General features: G+C 33.3%; 1 protein-coding gene across 1 annotated transcript; it reads right to left on the reverse strand.

Moving 5' to 3' along the window:
* Positions 1–8298: 8298 nt before the first annotated feature.
* LOC134722789 (uncharacterized) lies at positions 8299–19670 on the reverse strand. The gene is made up of 2 exons (XM_063586420.1): positions 19248–19670; positions 8299–10002 (listed from the first exon to the last, which is right to left on the reverse strand). Exons 1-2 carry the CDS (start codon positions 19631–19633, stop codon positions 9897–9899), a joined length of 492 nt encoding a protein of 163 aa, XP_063442490.1. The 5' UTR covers positions 19634–19670; the 3' UTR covers positions 8299–9896.
* Between the last annotated feature and the right edge of the window lie 1671 nt (positions 19671–21341).

Here is a 21341-nt window from a genome sequence, read left to right on the forward strand (position 1 = left end):
TTACATATGTTATGTATTATCATCAAATACAACTTGCATTTCAATGTTAAGGATAAACACGAATGCGGCCACTTTCGTTTCACACGGAAACCGTCAAAAATTTAACTAAAACGCTAGAATTGTGGAGATTTCAGTAATTCAGCATGACTTAATGGTGCTACTACCCGATATATGTGCATTGTATTGTCAAAAACAGCCCATATTTATGTAGCAGAAGCATTCTTCTATCCAATAAATAACTATAAGTTTACATTTTAACAATTTTGTAAAACTGCTATATGTTGGGGCCAAAAAGGGGTCTTACAGGACCTTCTCCTTTGTGTGCATAAATAAAAATTATAAGATAGAATTTTGAAATAACAATAAACCACCAAGTTTTCTTTTTATTAATAAAAGTCTAACCAATAAATTTCGAATATGTCTCCAAATTCGTGGATTTGTGCAAATAATCGATATAGTTTACTACCACAATTTGATATTAATTAATGTTGTAATTTTCATTATTATAGCAGTATTACAAATCTAATCCTGAATTTTGTCTATCCTATTTTTGGAATATTGTTTAAGAAATTCATGTGACGTCACTTTATGCGTTGTTGGTGGTATGGCTAACTCGGCTGTGATTTTTTTATGTGCTGGTTTAGGTTGTTATATGTATCAATTTTTATTGTGTAGTTAGTCACCACTTCGATTTTATCATGTATATCTATTATAAAGTCATTTGATAAAACTTCACTGGTTGCAAAATTATGAATTATTCGAAATAACAAAGATGTTCTTATTCCAGATAGAAACCCTAGCCGTATTAGGCACAACTTTTTGGAAATTTTGTTCCTCAATGTACTTGTCTTGGCTTTCGAACTTTTTTCATCTGAGCGTCACTGGTAACCTTGTGTGGACGAAAGACGCGTCTGACGTACAAGTTTTTTTAACCTGGTACCTTTTGTTAGCTATAATTGGCGTGTTTCTCTGTCCTATATGTTCTCTCATTTATTTGTATTGTAGTCCTGTCATGTAATGTTGTCTTCTTTAAATAATATATTTACAATTGCCGTAGAAGCGGGAGGTTTGGCATGCCACAAAACTGGGTTCATCCCACCATTTTTTCTTAAAATGTCCTGTGCCAAGTGTGTGTGTTAAAGTTTAATGTTAACTTGTGTTTCTGTTGTGTCGTAGTTTTCCTCTTATATTTAACGTGTTTTACTCAGTTTTAGTTTGTAGTGCAAATTTGTTTTTCTCAATCAGTTTATGAATCTCGAACAGCGGTTTACTACTGTTACATTTATTGGAGACATATTTGCAATTTATTGGCTAGACTGTTTTTTCATATACAGAAAACTTTGTGATGTATTGTATAAATCAAAATATTCAAACAAATATCAAATTTTGTGCTTTAGCAATCAATTCTTTTTAAATACGCAATATAAGGGGAGTAAACTCTTTTCACAAAAAATATATAATGGCTGATGGGCTGATATGAAAATTTTCAACTTTTATTTGTAGCTAGAAACAAATCGTTGACATATTTTTTTCCTTTTATTGTTCGTAAAACATATCTTCCCACAATGTATTTCAAAATTCTATTTCATTAATTTTGTTTATGCACACAAATGTGTATTTCATGAACAATCTGACCACATTTAGGCCACTTTCAAAGACTCATAGTCATAGTTTGGAAATAATATTATGATTTCACGTCTCCTCACGCATTCACGATGTCCTCAATCAGAACTGATCCCCTCACGCAAGACATAATAAAAATATGAGGTTTTTAGATTTATTAAGATGTCGATCAACACCGGACAGCGTACACGCCGCTTAAATCGTCATTCATACCCATTGACCGAATAAAAAGTGAATTTGAACTTTATGGTCTGTAGTTAGAACCATTTCAAAATTTAAATGTCAATTTTTTAGGCAAATTCTCGTGCGGCAACTGATTTTGTAGGAGTTCAACTCCACGTACAACAGTAAATGATACATGTATATCTTTGTTCAAGTATTCACCACAGCATAGCATTCTCCGATTTTCAATATTTTGATCAGTCGAATAAGAAAATTGCGATTTAGAAATGTCTATACTCTTTGAAGCGGTGACAATTGCTCCACTCAAGCACAACCGGAGAATCCTCTCACGGTTTTCATTGCAGAACCAAATGTTCTGCGTGTGTAGATTACCAGCAACCGTGTGTTGACTTGATATAGTTTAAAGAGTTGAGAAAACATCATACAAGTACGAGATCAAAATAAAGGTATTATATATGTGGTATGTGATATATTTTGTGATGAGACAATAAGTTCTTCACTGAAATCCAAGTCAGTTCCATGTGTCTTGAACTTCGTACTTTATTTGGCTTTTTTTAAAACTTTTTTGGTTTCGAGCGTCACTGATGTGTCTTTTGTAGACGAAACGCGCGTCTGGCGTACATATAAAATTTAGTCCTGGTATCTATGTCCTCTAGTCTATGACATGAAATATAGATAAACAGCTGAAGTTACCCGCCTTGAATGTGTTCATATCAATTATTTTGAAATATTTGAAATATAATACTGTTTTACTCTATGAAAATAATAAATTCAATATAGTGATAAAATATGTATATTCAAATGATAGTAACAAATCAACTAGTTCCTTCTCAAAAGTTAAATTGCAAGAATAAGAAATAAGTGATACCGCAACTTGCACCATTTTCAGTTAGATAAAGTGAGTTATTTCCAATAGATGAGTGCGCACTTACCTAATGAAGGCAACTGAAGGTTCGTGCGTCAACCTAACCAAAGTTCTGGTAGGCAGTGGTGTTCACGCCAATGGACTGTCAATACGCACAGCGTCGACGGAGGAGAACACATTACTGCTTGAGCCGTGCACCTCTACAAGGTGTAAATTTTTATGGGCTTGAAATGGCCTTAAAGAGTTTACTTTGGAATGGAATCTCTCTTATCACCTGTTCATTCTTTCTCTTTTCTTTTCTTCCGATTTTTCGTTCGACAATCTGTAATATTTTCTCTCACGGTCTAATTCTCTCTTTCTCTCTCCCTCTCTCGAACATTTTTTCACAACCATTCTTCATTTCTCTGTTTCTGTTACTATCTTTCTCTAGTTTTGGGTGTGAGAGTAAGAGACTGTTGGAGAAAGTGTCTGTGAGAGCGAGTGTCTGTGAGAGAGAGCGAGTGTGTGTGAGAGAGAGTGTCTGTGAGAGGGAGTAAGAGACTGAAAGAAAGTGTCTGTGAGAGCGGTGTTTGTGAGAGCAAGTGTCTGTGAGAGAGAGCGATTGTTTGTGCGAGCGAGTGTCTGTTAGAGCGGTGTTTGTGAGAGCGAGTGTCTGTGAGAGAGAGCGATTGTTTGTGAGAGCGAGTGTCTGTGAGAGCGGTGTTTGTGAGAGCGAGTGTCTGTGAGAGAGAGCGAGTGTCTGTGAGAGCGGTGTTTGTGAGAGCGAGTATCTGTGAGAGCGAGTGTCTGTGAGAGAGAGTGTCTGTGAGAGAGAGCGAGTGTTTGTGAGAGCGAGTGTCTGTGAGAGCGAGTGTCTGTGAGAGCGGTGTTTGTGAGAGCGAGTGTCTGTGAGAGCGAGTGTCTGTGAGAGAGAGCGAGTGTTTGTGAGAGCGAGTGTCTGTGAGAGCGGTGTTTGTGAGAGCGAGTGTCTGTGAGAGCGGTGTTTGTGAGAGCGGTGAGAGCGGTGTTTGTGAGAGCGGTGAGAGCGGTGTTTGTGAGAGCGAGTGTCTGTGAGAGCGGTGTTTGTGAGAGCGAGTGTCTGTGAGAGCGAGTGTCTGTGAGAGAGAGTGTCTGTGAGAGAGAGCGAGTGTTTGTGAGAGCGAGTGTCTGTGAGAGCGAGTGTCTGTGAGAGAGAGCGAGTGTTTGTGAGAGCGAGTGTCTGTGAGAGCGAGTGTCTGTGAGAGCGGTGTTTGTGAGAGCGAGTGTCTGTGAGAGCGGTGTTTGTGAGAGCGGTGTTTGTGAGAGCGAGTGTTTGTGAGAGCGAGTGTCTGTGAGAGAGAGCAAGTGTTTGTGAGAGCGAGAGTGTCTGTGAGAGCGAGTGTCTGTGAGAGCGGTGTTTGTGAGAGCGAGTGTCTGTGAGAGAGAGCAAGTGTTTGTGAGAGCGAGTGTCTGTGAGAGAGAGCGAGTGTCTGTGAGAGCGGTGTTTGTGAGAGCGAGTGTCTGTGAGAGAGAGCGAGTGTGTGTGAGAGAGAGTGTCTGTGAGAGGGTGTAAGAGACTGAGAGAAAGTGTCTGTGAGAGAGAGCGAGTGTTTGTGAGAGCGAGTGTCTATGAGAGCTGTGTTTGTGAGAGCGAGTGTCTGTGAGAGAGAGCGAGTGTCTGTGAGAGAGAGCGAGTGTGTGAGAGAGAGAGTGTCTGTGAGAGGGAATAAGAGACTGTGAGAGAAAGTGTGTGAGAGAGAGTGTCTGTAATAGAAAGTAAGTAAGAGACTGTGAGAGAAAGTAAGATAGGGTGAGAGAGAGAATGTCTGTGAGAGAAGAATGTGAGAGAGAGAGAATGTTTTGGAGAGAAAGTAAGAGACTGTGAGAGAGTAAGAGACTGTTAGAGTGAGTGTCTGTTAGAGAGAGTGTCTGTGCGAGAGAGTGTTTGTGAGAGAAAGTAAGAGACTGTGATACAGAGTGTCTGTGAGAGAGAGTAAGAGAGTGTGAGAGAAAATAAGACACTGTGAGAGAGAGTAGCAGTGGGAGTAAGAAACTGTGAGAGAGAATGTGAAAGTAGCAGTGAGAGGAAGAGACTGTGCAAGTAAAATAATGTCAAAGTAAGAAAGTGTGAGAGTTGAGTGAAAGAGGAGGCAGCAAATGAGTAAGAGTGGGAGTGAGAGTAAAAATGGGTTAGACAGTGTGAGAGTGAGGTTAGGAGAGTGAAAAGTGAAAGTACGAGTGTGAGTTTGAAAGAATTTGAGAGAGTGTGAGAGAAAAAGTACGATTGTGAGAGAGGAGAGTGATTAATGGTAAGCAGTTAGAGATCGAGAGCAGGGAACAACAAGAGAGAAAAAGATTGAATAAGAGAGTTAAGAGAAGAGATGAGTGAAAGTTAAAGTATGTAATTAAGTATTGGGTGAATGAGACAGATGGAGTAAATGAACCCGACTGAGTGGCATTTCTTTTTACCTTTGATCGTTTATTGGCATTATTTTGAAAACTAACATTTACTAACTAATGAAAATTTTAAACATCCGAAGAGATCTACAATTCTTTGACTTGCCCCAAATCGTCAATCGACTTCTTATTTTTACATTGGAATTTTATTCATTGAAAAGTATAAAAAAAAATGAAAATATTATTGATCAAGAAGCTTAACCTTATACAAGTTGCTTTTCAGTGAAGGTTTTTACTTGCCTATAAAAACAAATGACATAATCAGCTTCACATATTCAACAAATAATTTAACATGACCGAAATAGTACTACGAACAATTGTCTTTCCTTTGCGATATTTAAATTTTCGTCGAAAACTATCTGAATTAATAATGATTTGGTTAATTTTGACTTGAGTGACCGGAAGACATCCTATGGGAGTTAATATTTCCCTTTGAAAATTTAAGATAAGCGATTTGTTGGATAATATTCATATGTTATAAGTCGTAGAGGTCTACAGTCTTTTGGTATGTAATCTTTGGTCTATTTGAAGGAAATTGAGGTCAAGGTCAAAGGTCAAGGTCATGTAATAAATTTTGAATTTTGCTTGTTATCGTTATTCCAAAGAGACTGTGACAGTTAATGATAGGACGTGTTTGCCAAATAACTGTTTACAAAAAAGGCGCAACTTCAACCTATTTAAGTCGAAGTTTTTTCCCATTTTGTATTTGAAATCAGTATTTCTCAACAACCATACAAGTGATTGACCTGGGGTCTTTTGATTTGAGATCACTGATATATGACCTCAAAACCGAGGTTAAGGTCAAAGGTCAATTTGACGTTCTAGATTTTGATCTTTGCTAAAATTTCTTTCTGGTTCATTATAAAACAAATAAGTCTTCTGTATAAACCTTTGAATCTTTACTTTTTTATGTCAGTTTAATTTACCAAATTACATCAACACGGAGTGACATTTTCTAACATCGTTTGTTAAATTCTATTCTTATTATCGAGGTGGGAAGACCTACAATTGTTCTCGGAAGAATTGGTTTTTTTAATTGTACAATAGAAGGCTGATTGCAGGATACATCATGTTCTCCCAAATTAAAGTATCAATCAGTACACATCCATGCAACGTATTTAGTATGATGACGCCATAAACAGTACTAAAATGCAATGCTAAGTATTGCAACATATATATAAAGTAAATAATATATTGGTTTACTTTTTAAGTTGTTATTTGGATGGAGAGTTGTCTCATTGGCACTCACACCACATCTTCCTATATTTACTAACTATCGATATTATTATAATTATGTTGACCATAGGTTTTCTTAATTGTATAGCAAAAGTTAGAATGAAATTCAAAACAGCTTGGCTGTGGCTATTGATTGACAGATTAAATTTATCTATTGACTGGGACAATTTACGTGAACGTTTGTCTGTAACGACCACTGTTCACGACGCACCTACGATAGACATTTAAACTGTGGGGTCACCAAAGGTTTCTAAACGCCTTTAATTATAAAATAATTCGAAAAATTAATCAGGAATAATCTTTATGTTTTGATTTATATAATTGATATAAATCAAAACATCATGTTATTACTGATTAATTTTTCGAATTACTTTATTTAGGTGTTGAGAACCTTTGGTGACCCCATAGTTTTAGAGTCTTTCAAAAGTGCAAAGTGAGCAGTGGTCGTTACATACAAACGTTCACCTAAATTGTCCTAGTCAACGAATGAATTTAACGTGTCAATCAATGGCCACAGCCACGCTGTTTTGAATTTCATTCTATTATAAGTGGATAAACAGTTTTTTATGACAACTAGAACATGCCCTCGAAATCGCGGTACAATTAACGAAGTTTGTTTGTAACTAAAGCAGCAGGCTTTTCAAGTAAAGGTTCGAGATTACTGACTTCTTGTCAATTCTGTATAATTAACTTTTCTGCTGTTTTCAGATTTTTAACGAATATTCAACCGTCGACAGTCCAGAAAAACTGATTTTTTTTAAATTTTTGTATGTAATATCGGCGAGGGTTTTTACTAGTTCAGTTCTGTATTTTGACACATTTTCAGTTATGAAAATACCAAGTATGACCACCTTTAGTTCGTTTTTTATTTCTGTAAACTAAATGTTTCATTCTATATGATATGAATGTCAATATAACCTGAGAATTGTCTTGTTTTGGCTGATCTATAGCATATGACCTTCTTATATCATTTAGGTCGATAGTGATATGCGTCTTGTTTCTGGTGATATCCAGTACTATTTCGTCAATATTCACAAGTAGTAAGACATCTCTATGATGCTCATCAGGAACTGGAACCGAATGATATAGTTCTTCTGAAATGCTATTCCTTACTCTCCACTGTAAGTATGAGGTCACATATTTGACATATTTTGTCACTAATCAAGTTGATGTCTTAGTCTTGTTCTTTGATTACTGATATATGGTCTGTTCAAGGTTTGATATTTGTATGAATATATTATGTGTGTTAATTAATTGTGAGTTTGTTTTACAGTTTCTTATTCCTTTATGTGTTTTAGGAGTGGTTGTATCTGTATATATCAACAAATCATTTGTCCTTGTGTTCGGTTATTGGTGTAAGGGTATTACTCATCTTTTGTGACAATAAAGGTATAATTATGTTAATTATATCTGGGCTCTCAGTCATAAAACTTTACTCAGTACTCCGAGTACAAAATAAGTGCTCGAAACACAAAATCCAGTATTTTGATTGGTTGATTCTTGAGTCTGAGTACAAAAACTGTGCTCGAAAGTTTTATGACCGCAAGGCCAGGACTTTTGGTGGCATCAAGTACTTTATCATCAACTGTTCATCTAAGTATTGGTGTTTTTCGCCTACTCCTCGCAGATCTCCAATTGTACTACAATGGCGTCTGTTGATTTGACGAGTTATATTTGTGTTGCTGATCAATTAAGATTTACGAAATAACAAGTTTATTTTGAATAAATTACATGCATACAAATTTCGAACCACAGTTGCAAATGTATTTTGTAAAAATAATTTTGGTGACCTTTTGATGTATATTCTAAAACAACGGGTTTTCATTTTGAAAATTTAACTACCATATATTTCATACATTATTTTGTCAACTAGCTTAACAAATAACTTTTTTCCAAAGAAAAGTCTTATTATTTCTCAGCAACTTCTCTCATACTGTTATTCTCTATTTTACAATAAAATAAATGAACAAGGTGTTTCGAGCAAATGTACCTTTATTAATAAATGTAATATATGTAACATCACATTATCTGAGTACCAAAATTAAACCTATTTAGAAAAAAATAGCAGTGGAAATCTTTCAAGATTTACAAGAGACTAAAAGATCTGTACTTTTATGCTTTGACATGATGCGCGTCTTCCAACATTGCTACATATGTTTGAATACGCACAAAACATTCAAAGTACATATCAAAGATGAAGTATCCACTTCGAAAAGTAAAAACTTCAGAAACGTCGCCATGAGACGTCGACAAATAGCTAGTCAACCTTGAAAAATGAGCAATTTAGATATGTTACAGGCATGCATTTCTTTTAAAAAAAAATTGAAAAGTTAGCATGGACTAAAGTCATATTGTTCAAACACATTATGAGAAATAAAAAAAATGCAACAGTTATTCGTTTTATACGAATGTAAATTGTATTGGTGCAATTTGGTAAAATCATAGATCGTTTGGAGGTTGGTTTAATCTCGCTTTTAAAAAAAAGGATTTAAAATTAGATTGGTGGATACATAGATCTACAAAATAACACAGAATGGAAACTTTTGTCTGGATCATGAATAAACGTCGGTGACAAAATTGTCAAAATAGATGCAATGTCGGTACCCTCATGTTATAAATGTATGTCTAGATGAACAATATCAGTTAAACAACCTTTTAAACAAAAAGAAAAAAGTCAATCACCGGAAATGCAAATGAACGATTGTATAAATAAAACTTTATATAGTGCCAAATTTCATTGGCTTTTTATTTTAGATCCGAGATATGGAATTAAAATGTATTGCATGTCTAAAAATATAAATTTCTTTTACTTAGAAAAATAACAGAATCTGCAAATAGCACTCATCGAAATTTAAACATTATCTATTTCGGTAAAGACATATGAAATTTTGTTCAGTCGAATTCGATTGAATATGAAATTCTACGTATATCAAAATGTATATCAGCTCGATCTTCAAAATACACGTCTTGCGCTTAGCATTTACAAAATATAAATGTCATTCTATCGACATTTAGAAGTCTTCAAAGGCCCTCAGATTTAATGTGAAACCACTGCTAAAATAATAAATGTACTTAGTTTATGTGTAAGTTCTGTCCTTATATATAGGAATTATGTAAATTGATTACTAAAAATAATTATCTTCTGAGCAATAATTGCAAATAGAAACATTTTATGACTTAGTTCCGATGCTATGATTTACGATACTAGCTATATACTTCTTCGGTTGTTGGTTATTCCATGGAAGTATTATATTGACTCTATATAATACTGCCATAGTTATTCTAAATGTAGACGCCAGAGTTAATGATAGTTACCATAAAAGGGTTTATCTTGTAATTAGTTTACAAAGTAGAACCAACTAGGCTATCATAGAATCAATGACACTGTCAGTCAGCATGTAATATATAAAAATGAAACTATTTTAACACACGTGCTATATATACATATAATTATCCATAAAAGAATCGGATTCCATTTCATCAAATATCACCAGTCTTGTGGAATATTCTCTTTCAAAACCTTGATCAAGGTATATTTTTTATAAACATTCTTTAAGTCTTTCTTCATCTATAATCATCCTGGGCTCCCGTGAAATATCTGTATTATTGTAGCTAGGCACATGATTATGCAAATAATACAACAGTCATTTACTGCAGATTTTGATGTACTAGACCTTTTCCTGAAAGAAAACATAAAATGAATTATGCACTTTTATAATCTTTATATAAATATAAGGACGACCTTACAACGCAAATCAAACCAGGTCAGCTAAAACATCATAGATGTTTAAATATTCTTCACATCTTCTGATTTTTCCTTTGCCCATGATATACAAGCAAAACAGACATCTTTCCGTTTTAATATGGACAAAATGAAATCAAATTATTTCTGAGACAAACTGACTGGGTAAAAAACATTCAAGTCATTGTCAAGCTACCAAGGTTGTATAATATGTTACAGATAAGATAAACTGATTGAAAAACTTGTCACAAAAGATTTGTCAAGTGAAGCAGCTTCTCGGTGTAATTTAATTTGTTGTCACTTTTGTTTACTTGTTATTCAGCCTATATATTCGCATTTTTAAGTCAATACACGCATACTGTTATAACATAGATTGTGAATCACTTCAGTTGCAGTACCAGGAGACTTGTGAAATGCTGAAGTTTATTAAGAAAATTATTTAATAAATTTAATGTGTCGCCTGAAAACGAAGTTATATTGCGACACTAAGATATCATTTCTGTCTTCTGTTGTCAGACCTTTAAGACCACAAAAAGACTTTTAAAGGATATAAATATGGTATAACGAGAAAAATAAAATTAGAATTCAAACCATTTATATATCCCCATGTCCAGTTAGAAGACAATGAAAACAGCATAACATGTTTTATATATATATATGTTGAAGTATATAAATTGGAAAGTTAAAACATAAAACTGGTACATTTAAGAAGATAAATCTCAAGCTGTTTCACCTGGGGCAAGAAGATATGTGTCAAAAAACTTAAAACTTGTACAAAAACCCTGTACAAAATAAAAACTATACAAACTTACATCTTGTACACAACATATAGATGGTGGTCCTTAAAAAATAAGATAAATCTATATATTTCGGGTCTTAAAGTATTTGCTTGCTTATTTCAGCAACATAAATTGTTGCCATACCCTTTAATACTTTTACATTCCTATCATTATAGAAGCTAACACAAATGTGTCTTCACATCTAGAACAGTACATATACTTTGGCAATCACTGTTAATTCCCTAAGCATAGTACGATAACATGTTAGATGTCTTTAGATGTTAGGATTAGCGGGGTGATTATTTCTCTTCTTTGTAATAATACAGAAGCTGCCACCAAAGCTTGTAGATAACAATAACAATAGATAGCTGATAATTGTTAATGGTTAAGAATGCAATGAATAATTGGATTAGTATTATCTAGTACGGCTTCACGTATAAAGTTGGAAGCTGATGAATCGTGATAGATATTAGTGTTCGACCTTAGAATGTTATGTAAACATCGGGTAACGTAAAGATACACGCACAGCGCTCATTTGAGCTAGTTATAGATCACAATCTGTTCATGTATCATAACAGATTTAGAACTTTTCTATACAGTTACTAGACACATCTAAAAAGTCATCAACATTTGTTTATAAAAAGAAAGTACATCCATTTAAAAAATCCGGATGCAAAGAGGTCGATTTATTCACTTGCAAGTGAATAATTCATTATCGATGTTTCTTGGCTTATTTTCATATAATTGACGCAAAGTGGCAGTAAAAGCGAATTATTATTTCCCTTTTTCCCTTTTATAAACGATTGAACGTATCTGGTGTCCTTGTAAGCGCAAGGAAATTGTGTACTCACACAGGGAGATGAAAATCAACGATCACATTCATGTGAATCCCACGTGAAATATACGTGAGTTTCACATCAAATGAACTTATACGTGTAACTCGCGTGAAATTAGTTTAATGTAAACACACGTGAATTTTGAGAGAAAAAAACATGAGTTTCACCTCAAATGAGCTTATACGTGAAACTCGCGTGAAATCAGTCTAATGTGAACACACATGAGTTTTGAGAGAAAACAACATGAGCTTTTTACACGTAGATTTTCAAATCTTATTTAAGTCATGAAAACAACAATTTGTTTTGTTAAAGTTCCAAGTGTTCGTGTGAAAATAATTATGTGAAATTCACATAAAAAATCGTCATAAGCTTGTTTCTGCTGAATCACGCTTAAATTTCATGTGCACAAAACCGCTAAAGCTGATTTTTACGGTTTCCTATTAGACAACGCGAGATGATACTAGTATTTGAATTCGGGTAAGTACTACCATTTTAATACCTGACGGCTTTTTACGCATTTAATTTTTATACAGTATACCTGACGGCTATCACGCCTTTACTATTAAAACAGTTCATATTGGAAAAAATCGCGAAAATACGCAATTCGCGAAAAATAAGTACATGCGAAAAAGTATATATATATATACAAGTACGGTTATATTTGAATCCCAAAATGATGTCTAAAGAGAACGGATATATGATTATTTATATATAATACATTTTTCAATTGTTTTCTTTCGCATCGTATACAGATAGTTTTACTTTGAATTTCATGTCGTTTAATTTTTTTCATTGTCATTAATTGAAAATTTCATTTTTATTTCACTGTTATTTGAATTATAACTTGTATTGCATTTATCAGAAAACTCTAGAATAAACAAATAAATCAAAAAGATAAACGATGTCTTTAAAAAAACGTAATATATGTGTTTTGATGCTGTCTATGGTGATAACAATGTAAATTCGATAGTTTACTGAAAAGATTGATGCATTCTTTATAAATATTGACATAATGTTTTCCATGAATAAATGGGAGATTTGTAATTTGGAATTCTCCATGATGGCGTATAGATATTTTAACTCCATCAGACTTTTGGTAATAGAAATCACAGAAGACACATAGACAGATATATTTTGTGTAGATAGATCAGAGTATAATATATCTTTAGTTGACTGATGTTGGTATAGTGATTATATATTTATTCAGTTATTTATGGCGATATCTAAGAAATTGTTATTATTTATGAATGGATTGGACAGAATTTTTCTCCAAAAAGAATCGTTTTTGTATTCATTACTGGTTACGCAGCGTTACGAAGAGTATGACCATGCAATCAATGTATTGCCAACTTCGTCAAACCTCATGATTGTTGCTGACCGTGACTGTCATATTTGTTTTTTTGTAAATTGTTTTGTTATTTTTTCGATTGAATTGCTTCACAATTTATCATGTCGCGGCCGTAAATAGTTAACTATACAATCTAATTTTTTTCTCATTGTTGAAGGTCGTATGATGACTTGTAGGTGCTTATATCCACTTATTTGAACTCTGGTGAATAAAGGTCTCAATGGCAACCATACAGCATATTATTATTTTTAAATATTAAAAGAAAATATGTTTATCCCCGCAATATTTGTCCCTAATGCGTGTACAAAGTCAGGACCCAAACCTGGGGTTGTCTTTCGTTTACTGTGCCATCTTAATGTTTTTTTTTTCATCTTCATTAAATCTGTTGTCTGCAAATACTACAGTGTAACCAGGCTAAACCGAATCCTGCATAAACCGAAAACCTGTATAAACCAAACATGTTCTAAAACACCGTCATATCAAATAGTATGCGCTGAGAACCTAATAAAACCGAACATCGACCAAAACAAAACAAAATCTTCAGTCTCAAAGAGTTTCGGTTTAAACAGGTTTCACTGTATTATACTCGGAGGCGACTAAGAGCCTGGCGCATTTTGTAGACCTATGTCTCTCATTGAAGATTGTGTGCTTCCCTCCATATGTCTCTTCATTTTTCGTGTCGTTGCGTTGCTGTGTCTCATAGGCATGTATATGGCACTCGTTTCCTTTTATTCATACCATGCAGATATTTGTTTAGGCCAACAAAAAATTTGTGTGTTTCCTATTACACCTTTGAAAAAATAGGGTAGGTACATGAAGGTAGAGATTTGTTTTATATTTTGCCATTATTTTTACCTCGAGTCTATGGAAGGGACATTTTTACTTAAACAGTGCTTATTGAAACATGACAAAAAACGACTTTAGGGTACGCTATTTTTTTAAGCTTAAAATAGGTACGGGCAAAGAACAAAAGTGTCGGACAAAAAGCAAAATTATCGGACAAAAAGCAAAACGGACAAAAAACAACGGACAAAAAGCAAAAGTGTCGGACAAAAAGCAAAATTATCGGACAAAAAGCAAAAGTGTCGGACAAAAAGCAAAATTATCGGACAAAAAAGCAAATTGCGGATAAAAAGTATCGTATCATACGGTAATGGGAAATACACAATTCTTTTTTATTCAGCCTTAGAGGAAAGTTGGTCTTATTATGAAACTTAATTTATATCATTTGAACAGACTATGAAGAGTAAAGTCAGCCAACATCATCCAGACGAACAAATAATTCTTACTTACAAGACATTTTATTGACAGTCATGTTTAATTGCTGATAAAACAGCAATACATATGTTGCTCAATCCTAGACCATACTTGTAATGTTAGATTGGTCATTATAGGTTTAAGATTATGCTTTTATCAACGTATTTATAAACATTGGGTCAATAATCATGAGCTGTCCATTAAAGACATTGCAACTTTATTTAAGAACTTTTAATACCTGTCTATTATGTTAGTTACGCTTTTTTGTTAAAAAAAAATGACTGAGTTTTCTGATTTTGGACTGTGTCGTCCCGTTTAAAGTACCTAAACTTTGTTACAATAATATTCGATATAGTATCATGGTTGTACGGTTCTCTAAAGAGAATGCAACTTCTGCAAACATGTCTTGAGATATCGAAGAAACCCCCGCAACCAACGTATAATCTTTTTACGGAAGTATTCTGCATATTCTGCATTTAAAAGCGGTCGACCCCAATTTTAAAAACGTCTTATATTTTGCCAAATGATTATGGTTTCGTCCGGTATAAGCATGAACTATTTGCCGTTGGAATTTTAGCAAATAAATTTAAGCAATCGGTTATTATAAATTGGTTGTGTCATAGAATCGTAGTTGATTCTCCTGGAAATTTAACAAAAAAATAAAACTAGAAGCTATAATGATAATTAATTTATACGTTATGAACCTTAACAGAAATACCCTGTGGGTTTAGGAAATTAAAGACGTATGCAATTGTCTCAATCAGAAAAATTAATACACGAAGTGTCATCACCACCAATAAGTTTTCATTACGCTAGACATGGGACATTTGTTATTCTGATGTGTGGAAATGAAATTCTTTTACAGAAACCGGAAATAAATCCATTTTGCCTTATTCTAGGGCACTACACGACCAATTATAAGCGGAATTGATTTTCTATTCTGTATGAATTTTCTGCTAACATATATTGAATTGCAATCATTCTTCCAAATTACAAAATAACAAATATCGTCTGATCGGGCAATTTATAATAGAAACAAAATCTCTCTATATTTGATATACATAATATCAAAACAATTTTGTGCAAACGATCTAAAAAGAATTTACATTTGAACTGATGTGTCACTGTTCTGGTCTGTAACTGTCGTAACTAACCGGAGGCGTAGCCGCGTTACTTATTTTGAAAGGACATTGAAATGTGTTCAAGGAATACGAAGTACTACAGGATTTTGACAGTAAATTAATGTCATCAGTTATGTTTTCATATTCAGGACTTTCATAAAGTCTGTATTTTCAAATTCCTGCGAGAAGTAAAATTTGGTACTTTTTGTCATGCAAGTTGAAAATGTTTCCCTAACTACACAATGTGTTACCATTAAATATAGATTCTTGCATTGATACCAGTGAATTATCGGATTTATCCAATCGAGATAGTTAAATTATCAATTTTAAAGTCCGAGCCGCCTCCACGAGTTACTATGTACGAATCTGTTTCTCTAATGATTAAAAAGACAATTTTCTTTTTTGGTTAACCGAAAATCCCCTTCGAGTGCCTTTCACATTGCACGAAGTTGTCAATTTCATTAACACCTGTTATCATATTTTGAGTCATCCAGTTATGACCCTTAAAATCATCCAATGATCTTTTAAGATCACCAGCAACCACACGTTGATTAAATTTTTTTTATACAATGGGTTCGGAAAGGGATAAATTTCCATAGAATTAGAGAAAATAGATTTATCGCACATGTTTAAATAAAAAAAAAAAATAGAAGGAGCTATAAAACATAAATAAGTGATATTTTAGTTTTCCCCAAATGGGTATCTATGTTCACCGTGCTTTGTTCACCATTGTTAATAGTGTTTACAGTGTTTAATAACTGTCTACTAGAGTATTAATAAAGTTCTTATTTCAGTGAAAGTAACTAATACTGATAGCTAATAGTTTAAATTGACTTTTTATGCAAAATAAATTAGGAAAATTTCAAAGCGATGATAGAAACATGAAGCTATGCATCAAAAAGGCTTGCCCGTATTGATTTGTCTTCTTTGTCACGTGCCAAACACAATTCAAACAATTTTTTTTAAATTCCTAAAAGTTAAAAACTGTTAAAGATTTAGCTTTTTTCTTTAACGTCTCACCAAAAAATGCCACTTTTTTGTGTTTGCTTCACATTTTACATTAGTTTCGTGAGTATTTGCAATGGTAATGTATTAAGGTTATATCATATAAGAGATTTGGTAATTTCCTGAGATTTAGACGCCCTTGATTTATAGTATTGTTAATCTTTGTCAGAGGATAAATGCAAAATTAGATCCAACCTTATTTTATCTAATGAAATACCGCAGCTTCACCATGTCACGTGAACGATATTTCCTGGAAAGAGGATTTGTTGCTAATGATACTACTAAATCAATGCTTTTTTAAACTTGTGAAGTTTTTTTTATAATCAGCAACATTGGTAGACCGTTTATAAATGTCTTTGTGGCTGATAAATTGTGATATGTACCATTTGTATTATCCATTATCCTCTTTTATGACATCACCTTATGCGACTTTTTTTCTTTTTTGTCTCGTCTCGATGCACAGAAGAATAAGCGTGTGCTGTTTCTGGCAGCGGTGTCGTCAACAATTTGTTTAAACCGTTTGTGATAACGCCAGTTTAAAGGGTAGTATCAACAATGGTATATCAGTAATAATTGTTATGCAGTAAAAGTGGAAATGGCACATCTCATTTTCATGGAGACTATTGGGTCCTTACCATGACTTTTCTTTATTTTAAATGTAAAAGTTTAAGATTAGGTCAGTTTGAGGTAAAACTAATGGTAAGCTAATGATACTTAGTATGTAGTTGTAATAATATTATAAGCTCGTGTCTTTTCAATGGAGATTTTCTGATCACGGTCCTTCGACAATGATTTGGGATTTTTTCATAGTTTAAATGTCAAAAGTTTGTCTTTTCGTTTTTACTTTCTTTTCGACATGATTTTGTCTGTCTTACATTGGCTTATTTTTTAAATCTCGTCCATCGTATCTCTTAATGTTTCATTTAAATCCATTGATATCGCAATTCGATCATAGAGCGCACTTAACCCTCTGGTCCAGATGAGCTAAAAAGTCAAAACGGACAAAAAGGAAAAGTATCGGACATAAAGCAAAATTATCGGACAAAAAGCAAATTGCGGACAAAAAACACCGTATCACACGAGTTTGTTCGATTTACCACATCAAAGGTACTTGACCTCCTACGATGTGATGATAATAAAAAAAAACCAATTTATTACATAAGTTTGCACTGTTAATGCATGGTCACTCGAGTATCATATCAGAACGTAAACACATTAAATAGAAACTCTTAAGAAGAATCTGGTTAGGACTTACTACTTTCCATAAATCATTATTGGACGATTAAATATTAATCAATCAAATTGTAAATAGGTTAAGCTTTCTAATTAAGAACATCAATGGGGAATCAATGTTAATCGATTTAACAGAAATAGTAAATGTACTTTCTTTCATTGTTACTTCATTGTATACCTAGCTATACGACCCTGCTTTCTATAGAAGCTTTATGTTTCTATATATTGTAACAACAAGTCTAACAGTTAGTTTTTTTAAAAAGGCGAAAGACACGAAAGGAACATACAAACTCACAATTGAAAAACAAACTGACAAACATAGCAAAGATAAAAAAGACTGTACACAAAATAAAGCTTATACCAAACTTTAAGTATACATCATTGCAAAAAGTAGATTTTTGCATTTCATTTAGAAAGTCGTTTTCTATTGTTGATATAAACTGTATTATAATTTTTCTACAATCATGGAACGTAAAAATCATTGATTTCATTTAAAAGTATACACTAAAAATCGAATGCAATCTTTGACGTTTTGCACAATACACGTTTTAGGGTTATATGTAAAAATGATTTATCACATCTTTCATAATAAATCATATAAATATCTCACAGGCACTTGTCTCAGAAAAAAAATTCCTATATATCTTAATAAAACACATAAAGGTATATATAATAGGACATTTTTTTTCTGAGACAAGTGCCTGTGAAATATCTCCCTATCGGTTATGATAGGACTTTTTTTCTGAGACAAGTGCCTGCGAAATATCTCCCTATTGTTGATGATAATACCTATATATAGGTTAATACAGTGTCTTCAGATAAAAAAAATATTTCAAAGAACATTGTTCCTTCAAAATGAGAAAGAAATTGCACTTTTGTTTTCGCACATAAAGCAGAGCGTACGGTGACCTATAGCTGCTTGTCTAACATCAGCGTCGTGTGGTCTTTGGTGGATAGTTGTCTCATTATAATCATACCACATCTTCTTATTTTATATATGCAAATACAGAGAAACTTACACGGCATGGAATTCATTTAGATATCACTTATTTTTCCTAATACAAAATTACAAAATAACGAACGACTATAAATTGGTACACCATATGTGCATTTCTAAAAATCATATCTTGTCAATTGTCCTGTCATACTTCATAATACCGGAATTATTAATCCATTGGTGACCAATAAACCCCATATATTATAACACAACAAAATGGAAATCAAAACGTATTTGCAGTCGTTGCTTTCCTTCATATTTTCTCAAAACCATCACCAAAGTTAAATAGCAAAATTCAAATATAGCTCATATTTTCTTCATGACAAATTTTGGAATATTTCAAGCAAAACAAAAATCTTACGACTGAAATTGATCGAAAGTATACTGATTTGTTCATGACTTGCGGTCAATTGTAGTTGTGCTCAACATTATAAAAATCGGAATAAATTTTGCAAAACTTTTATATTGTTTTTTTGTTTTTGCTAGAAATGTCTACTTTTGTTATTTGAAATTTTCAGGCTTCCGTAAATAATAACTTTAAAAATCGGATTTTTGTTTGTGCAAAACTTCGATAAAAGAAAGAAAGCAACCTGTAGAATAGTCTTACCTTTGAAAATCTTCTAAACCCTCTACTCCCGATTGTTTAGGTGTCATAGATCTGACTTTAGGACTTGTAGTTCTAGAATCCTTTCTAGGGCGCGTTGACGCTGCAGCAGTCGCAGATGACACAGACATCATTACAATACACGGTAACCTCTCACAACATATGTCTACACGCAATAACAATAAAATACCATAGTAGCACAACAATGATATGTATATTACTTCCAAAATGACTGTATAATTATTAGAATGTGTGATTTGGAATGCCTTGTCTGTTGTGTGATGATGATGATAGTACCGCCTGTCTTTGTTATAACAAATATTGATGTATTGAATGAATATGCCAACAACACTTAACATTTGATTAGAATCTGATATCGTAGATAGCATGAATGTTTTGCCAGATTGAAATTGTTTTTATGCAATTATTGTGATGGTTTCAGGGTTCGCATCAACTATTGTATTCCAATCAATATACAGTTTACGGGGATCATTTGTGTATCTAAAGTTGACATCAATCCATAGAGATCAAGCTTGACATTTACGTTGCAAAGTGTTCTGCGACTCAGTTATATCGTCCTTTGGTATCGTCAATTTCAGTGGCGGATACAGAACTTTTCCTAAAGGGGAAGGGGGGCGCTGACTGACCTAAGGGAGGGGGACGCTCCAGTCATGCTTAAATGATTCCCTATATGATCAATCACATTTTTCCCACGAAAGGGGGTCCCGAGCCCCTAGATCCGCCTATGAACTTCTACCCGAGTCACGTTAATTCGACAAACCTACCGTTTCAAAAGTTGAAAAGCATCTTTATTAACCAACATGATATGTTTCATCATCCGTATTTTCCTTCTTTTTTTCTTTCTTCAAGTGAATTATTTCCTCTAATTAAAATAATGATAACTTAAAAGTTAATATGGACATTTCTTTGCATGTTTAAAGCCAGGAACCGTCATCAATTGATTTTTGTTAGTAATCGTTCATCATGATTGTTTTTCGTCGTATAATTAATGTTAAAAACAAAAATCATCCCGTACATTTCGCTGTTGTATTGTTTCCACTTTTTTAGCCATATTTTGGACTTTAGGTAATAGCTTTCATCATGTTATAGTATGAAGGTTTGCTCATTATTGAAGACCGTTTTGTTGCAGTTGTTTACGTCTTCTATGTTGATTTTCTCATTAAAAAAAGTAGCAGACCAGTGATCTATCAAACACCTTTACTTTCCTCGTACGATTAAGTTGTAATCTCTACACACTTTCAGTACTTAAACTCCCCCTTGTTTTCTTTTAATGATTTCGCTCATTCGTTTCACATTTTTTAAGGATCTCAGAGATCAGAGATAAATTCAATTAACCGGGTTTGTATTAACATGAGCAACACGACAGGTGCCACATGTGGAGCAGGATCTGCGGACCCTTCTGGAGCACCTGTCTAATTTCGTTTGATTTATTAATTGAATAACTTTAACCTTACTTAATTTTAATTTTAAAAACACAAGATGAAATATTTTATGCATTTTTTCTTACGTTTATAAAACTTTTGTTTTTTCTTCTTGCGCCATAGATAAAGATGATGAAAATCATTGACCTTTCTCTCTTTATTGTCGTATTGCTTTATTTCGGTTCCGTATTGCATTGTTCCAGATAAAAAAAAATATTTACTTGCCTCGGTACAAAAATTTAGATATATTTACGTCATTTTTCTTTTTTAAAGACAAATTGGGGACATAATTAACCCTTTTTAATGATTATATTCATGCAAGTTACTAGTGTTGTTATTACGGATAAAATGTTTTTAAAAAAAAAAAATTTTTAACGAACTTTAACAACTTGCCCTGAAACCGACATCACTTTTTGTACGTTTTCGCATCGAATGGCTCATATATTCTGTTACCATTTTTCTTGCTTTCACGTACACAACTTTTGTTGTGCTTTTTATGTTATCTGTTGAAAGCGTTAACCGTTTTCTCCGCCAAATATCTAACATCATGTTTGATATATTTTTGCGTACTTTTATAATGCTTTATACCGCGAAGTCAAGCACATAATATTGTGTTTAAAACAAACAAATATACAGATTGCAATTGAATGCATGC

This window comes from Mytilus trossulus, chromosome 1, assembly GCF_036588685.1.
Source record: "Mytilus trossulus isolate FHL-02 chromosome 1, PNRI_Mtr1.1.1.hap1, whole genome shotgun sequence".
In the NCBI taxonomy this organism is placed as follows: domain Eukaryota; kingdom Metazoa; phylum Mollusca; class Bivalvia; order Mytilida; family Mytilidae; genus Mytilus; species Mytilus trossulus.

Coding starts and splice junctions, on each gene's coding strand:
- LOC134722789 (XM_063586420.1), bottom strand. CDS start 19,633: ATGCTATCTACGATATCAGATTCTAATCAAATGTTAAGTGTTGTTGGC. Junction 10,003..19,247: donor GGTTTAGAAGATTTTCAAAG/GTAAGACTATTC, acceptor GTTTTCTTTCAG/GAAAAGGTCTAGTACATCAA.